Below are 6,172 nucleotides of genomic sequence, written 5' to 3'. Positions count from 1 at the left end.
TGTCCTGTCTACCCTCCACCTCTCCAGTCTCCTGGTGTCCTGTCTACCCTCCACCTCTCCAGTCTCCTGGTGTCCTGTCTACCCTCCACCTCTCCAGTCTCCTGGTGTCCTGTCTACCCTCCACCTCTCCAGTCTCCTGGTGTCCTGTCTACCCTGAACCCCTTCAGTCTCCTGGTTCCCTGTCTACCCTCCAGTCTCCTGGTGTCCTGCCTCTACCCTCAACTTCTACCATCTATTCTCACATAGCAGCCAGAAGGAGTACTTGATAACACAAGTGAGATCATGACCTTCTATCTGCTCATTACCATGCAATGGCTCCTGTTTCACTGAAAGGAAAAGCTCAAGCCCTAAAATGTCTAAAAATATTCTACATGATCTGGCTTTGGACCCCTCTTTGATATCACCTGCCACTGCCCCCTCACTAATTCTGCTCTAGCCACATTGGTTCCTCCCTGTTTCTTGACCCAAACAACACTTCCTTTTCTTGGGAAAGAAATGCAAGCTTTTGCACTGGCTATATGCTTGGCCTATTGTGTTCTTCCCTCAGATGTCAGTATAACCAACAACCCCACTTCCTTCAAGTCTGTGCACAAATATCACCTTCTCAATGATTCTTACCCTGGAACCCTATTTAAAATCGAAGCCTCCCCTCAATCCCTTGGAGCTCTGGAGAGGTTGAGTGTAGACAGGACACCAGGACACTGGAGAGGTAGTCCCTCTTGTTTATTTCTCCTTTTGTTTCTTCTTTCCAAAGAACTTGTATTCTTCTACCATAGTTATGTATATGTTCATTATTTATTGTCTGTCTCCACTAAAATTCACAAGATGCCTTTACTGATTTTATACACTGCCTGGCACATCGAATGAACTTAATAAATATTTCAAGAATGCATTAATGTATACAGTAAGAAAGACACATACACACAAGGCAGGCTGCAGTAAGTGCTGTAAAAGAGACAAAGAGACCAATAGAGGAATTCTGCAACAGAAGCTGAGTGAGAATTAATCGATGACATGTTAGACTCTCCAGTTATATGTATGCCTGGACTGATGTCACCCCTTATCTGCAGTTCTCCTGCGAGGTTTCCAGGGTACATGATTAAGACTAATTTAACACTCCAGGAATGTTCTGCTGATGACTAATCACTGAGCTGGAGTCAAGAGAAGAAGCTTTAGATACTAACCGACCCTGTGACCATGAGCAAGTCACTTCCCTTCTCTGTGCCTCAGTTTCCTCACTTATAAAGTGAAAACCAAGGACCAAGTGAGGGTGAAAGGGTCCCCCTGCCCTGGAGATCTGTGATTCTATAACATGTGGGCAGGAAAGACTTGACACCACACTCAGGGTCCATTGGGCCATTCTGAAGGCATCTGGCCACCCATCACCTTTTTATGGCCAAGTACCAGGTTGGTTCTGTGGGTGAATGTTAAAGACGGCCAGACACCAGCTACTCCAGTGACTCTGTTTTCCCCCAATTACAGGAAATTGGCCTTGCCTCTCTGGGTGCACCTGATGAGTACATTGAAAAGCTTGCTACAGTAAGTCCCTTCTCTCCCTGGGTGGATGGTGGGAGTGCCATAGGCTATGGCCCTCAGGTCTTTGAAGCTTTGCTACTCCCCTGGAAGCCAGGTTATCTGGGGAAAAAAAAATCAGAATGTGGTAGATTACATTTGCACAAGTGGAACTTCACATTTTGATCGATTCCTCCTTAATAATTTGATTATGAAATCATCTACCTGCAGATGTTTACATCTCTTAAATTTTAAGCAGTATCTTGAACCCACCAACAGGCTATAACAGGAGCCCTTGAAAACCTTTGGCATAAAGTGTGTATATGAAGTAATCTGGATCCAGAACTTTGAAGAGGGAATGTTTATATCTCTATTTCACACCAGAGCATGCATTAGGATTTTTCTTTCTCAGATACGAGGGAGAAACGGGGGTGGGCTTTCCCCTTATTGCTGAACACTTTCCTCTCCTGAGTATATTTGATGACACTTGTCCACTGGGGCTATAGAAGCAGCAATTCTGCATAGCAGGTGATTTCCTTCCTTCATACTCATTTCTAATTTTGCTACATCCCACCCCAGCCACTAGCCACATTGCCTGTCCTGGAAGTTGAAAAATAAACATTTATAATTGAGTTATGGACTGCCAATGAGTGCAAATCTATTATTAAGATATATCAGTTTAGAAGCTTATGAACTCGTTCTGTCAGAAAAGCTAAAAAATCCCAGAAGGTTGTTTTCTCACTGACAGCTGCTTTTAGGCCCTGGACAAGTGGCTTTTCTTCCTCATCTCTAAAATGAGATGCAATAGCTCATATCTTGCCCATCTCAAAAGCAACTAAAATTTAACTATTTAAATTTAATTATTTAAATTTTGTGAACATGGGTTTTAAATGCCAGAGGCTTCAGAGATACAAGGAGCAGCTTTCAAAGAAGCTATAGAGCTGGATGGAATTTCTCATTTCTACAAAGAAAATAAATTTGGAACTCAAAGCATCATGTTATCTACCATAACAATATTAAAAGGACTTATCACTAATTCGACTTCTCTAAAAAATTGTTACTGATTGAAAAAATGTTACTGGTTGGTTAGGGAACAGTTCTGGATTCTTGCTGCCCTTAATTTGCTGTGTAACTACATGCATGTTGCCTTACCTTCCTGGGCTGAAGACTCCTCACCTGTATGTGAGGAGGTCAGACTGACTGAGCTCTGACAGCCCTCCCAGGTTTAACACTTTCTAGTCCAATAAACAGATGTAACTAATAACCTACCCTAATTCTCCAAAACTGTGACTGTCTCTAGCACCTAACTGAGCTCTGGGTTCCTCTTAGTCCCAGAACTCCCATATTCTTTTTTTCAGGCCAACTCTCTAGGACATATTGGACTGTGGGTTATTGAAAGAAAAATACTTGGTTATTTGGGGAGATAAATGCAGTAGTTGACTTCAGAAACACCCCGAAGTTTTAGCATAGATGATGGGATATTCTCCTCATTGATTCTATCACTACCTAATCTGCTACCTCCCACTGTTGTGCCTGATGAGCTCTACTAGCTTCAGAGCATCTGAGGAACATCTCCGTCTAGTTGACACCACAGAGAAAAAAACAAAAGAGATAGAAGAGTTCCTGTCATATGGAGAACAAATTGTTGGGGGTCTCCTTTTGGGGCTTCTTAGTACCACCCGATATTTTCCATCACTCTTTACATTCAGCCAACATTTGATTCAACAGGTGACCAGATAGAGTGAGACACAGGACACAGAGACATGATCACAGGTCATGCTGATTTAGAGAACAAACCTGCACAGGTTCCTACCTGGGCAATCCTGTCCGTGGCACTGGGGCAGTTGCTGCCTTCTCCTTCTTTGGGATGTGTACTAGTCAAGGATCTCCAGAGAAAAAGAACCAGTGAGATATATAGAGAGAGAGATAAAGAGAGAGAGGGAAATCTGAGAGGGGACTTATTAGGGAAACTGGCTTACACAGTTATTGAGGCTGAGAGGTCCCACAATATGCTGGCTGCAAGCTGGAGAACTTGAAAAGTCAGTGGCATGGATTATTCAAAGTTCAAAAGCCTCAGAACCATGGAAGTTGATGATATAACTCTCAGTCTGAGACCAAAGGCCTGAGAACCCCTGGGTGGTGATGAGGTGCGAGTCCCAGAGTCCAAAGGCCAGAGAGCCTGGAGTTCTGATGTCCAAGGGCAGGAGAAACAGGGTATCCTGGTTCTAAGAGAGATAGAATATGAATGTGGCTTTCCTCTGCCTTTTTCTTCCATCTGGGATTCCAACCCATTGGGTGGTTCCCACCCACATTGAGGAAAGATCTTCCCCACTCATTCCACTGGCTCAATGCCAATCCCCTCCAGAAACACCCTCATAGACACACCCCAAAATAATGCTTTACTAGCTATCCAGGTATCCCTTCATTCATTCAAGGTGACACATAAAATTAACCATCACAGTGTGCTCTCATATTGACTTTCCATTCCAGATTTACTGGTTTACTGTGGAGTTTGGGCTCTGCAAACAAGGAGACTCCATAAAGGCATATGGTGCTGGGCTCCTGTCATCCTTTGGTGAATTACAGGTATGACCTTAACAGGAACCAAGGATGGATTTAAAAGTGGTGGGTACAGAAAACCATTATTGTGCTTTCGATATTGTTGAAACCCTATTTGTATCCATTTTGACATGCAACCTGGGTACTCATTCTCCAGTGACTGGTACCTTAGCAGCTATGATTTGATTATGGCTGTGGGTGTTACAGATAGAAATGGAATTGCAAGTACACGTATCTCTGGGGAGAAAGGGCCTGCTGATTCCAAGACTGACCTATGCATGCAGCCTTGTGAGTATGCAAACACATGCCAGAAAGTGTGGTTGGCTCCCACATCATCTGTTGACCACCTTACTTGAAAGTAATTGGAATGAATTACTCCTTTCTCCCTTGGCTGTAGGTTTTAGATGAGCTATGAAGGGTAGAACCTAGTATGTGCAAAGTAATTTGGCTCGCTGCATTTGGGCTGTGATGTAGAAGGAATCGGGGTGAGATGAGAGAAGGGGCACAAATGGCCTCTGGGATGCAGTAGGGAATACTGATCCTTATTTAACAGTGATAATAACTTGTCACTTGGGGCCTACAGTACTGCTTATCAGACAAGCCAAAGCTCCTTCCCTTGGAGCTGGAGAAGACAGCCATCCAAAAGTACACTGTCACAGAGTTCCAGCCCCTGTATTATGTGGCGGAGAGTTTTCATGATGCCAAGGAGAAAGTAAGGTGAGGTGGTGACAAAGGTGAGCTACTAGCTCTGGGGGCCTCCTGACTGGTGGCACTCATCTGTGGGTGGTTGGCCAGGAGAGTGGACTCTAATGCCTACAGCAACTTTGTACCATAGACAGTTTCTCTCTGATGTTCTTCACCCTGCCTCTTTTTCTTCCGTTCTCTGTTGGAAAGTTGGGCGTGCTGACCTTTGCACACACCCCTGCCACCTGGTCCCTGTTCAACGCAACCACCAAGTCCAGACACTGAACCTTCCTGCATACAGAGAGGCCACAGAAGTCTCCCCACAAAATCAAAGAAGTCTTATAACCTAGGAAGTCCTTTCTTCACTTCCTTCTCCCAAACACCTACAAAACGTGCTTCCTCCTTTGTATCTTTACCCAAATTTAATCTCCGTATGTCTTTCTCTAAGCAACTTATTTCTACTCATCCCTGCCAAGTATTACAGTGCTTCTGTAATACTTATTAACTTGTAATATATTACATAAGGTAAGCTCTATGAGGGTAGAAATTTTGTTCTTTCTATTTTCTGTTTTTCCTCCGGACCCTGGAATAATACCTGACACAGAGTAAGCACTCAATAAATAATTGGTGAAGGCATTAATCTCAGAGGCAATTCAGCAAGAGGCTGATGGAGCGGTGCTGGGACTCTGAGACTACTGGCCCTCTGAGTGCACAGTTCCTGCACCCAAGCAGGAGACAGACTGGGCAGAGGGTCAACCTGGACATGGATATCCTAATACTCATTGTATGTTACCACTTAAAAAAATCTTATCAGTGATGGATGACAGGCATGGGACATACAGGCCTTTGGGAGTCTATGAAGCTGGGTATGTTAGCTTTCAACCCTATCTATGGACTCTGAGAGGTCAGAGGAATGGTGGGGAGTGGTGGTAGAATTAATGACTTCTCAAAGAAATCCACACTTAGGGAGAAAAGAGAGACATGAGGGAGAAACTCAAAGACATAAATGAACACACATCTTAGTTCTTTCTTTCTAAATCCAAATTCCATCCTCCCCAGGCCCCTCACAAAGAAAGGTAAAAATTATCCCTTTGACAGCTCATTCACTTACCTTACATTTGCAAGGTAAGATTGTGGGACAAGACAGGTCCAGCTAACATTTGTTTGAGAACCCTTTGGAATAAAGAGACCTTAAAGAGGACTAAGTTTCTTTCTTTTAAAATAGATATTCCTTAAATTATGTCTACTTCTATCTTTAGATAATTAAAGGTAAAATGCTGGCCCACAAATCTACTTGGTTTGGCCTAAAATGACTATGTCTCCAGCTCTGTCCAGAGCTCTCAAGTCCTTCCTGCTCTGCTTTCTTAGTTCTCTCCTGAATTGGAAGCCTAGACTCCTTCCAGCACCATCCTCCTCT

At 43.6% G+C, this 6,172-nt stretch overlaps 1 protein-coding gene across 1 annotated transcript in view; it reads left to right on the top strand.

The window, feature by feature from the left end:
* Window positions 1-6,172, top strand: part of PAH (phenylalanine hydroxylase) — a 73,880-nt gene that overhangs the window by 63,817 nt on the left and 3,891 nt on the right. The window contains exons 9-11 of the mRNA XM_017893446.1: window positions 1,483-1,539; window positions 4,003-4,098; window positions 4,655-4,788. Of these exons, the coding sequence (XP_017748935.1) occupies window positions 1,483-1,539; window positions 4,003-4,098; window positions 4,655-4,788 (287 nt within the window). The remainder of the gene's footprint in view (window positions 1-1,482; window positions 1,540-4,002; window positions 4,099-4,654; window positions 4,789-6,172) is intronic.

Source organism: Rhinopithecus bieti, unplaced genomic scaffold, assembly GCF_001698545.2.
Source record: "Rhinopithecus bieti isolate Rb0 unplaced genomic scaffold, ASM169854v2 scaffold_23898, whole genome shotgun sequence".
NCBI lineage: Eukaryota > Metazoa > Chordata > Mammalia > Primates > Cercopithecidae > Rhinopithecus > Rhinopithecus bieti.
The sequence above is the reverse complement of the archived record's forward strand: the minus strand, read 5'-3'. Positions and strand labels throughout refer to the sequence as shown.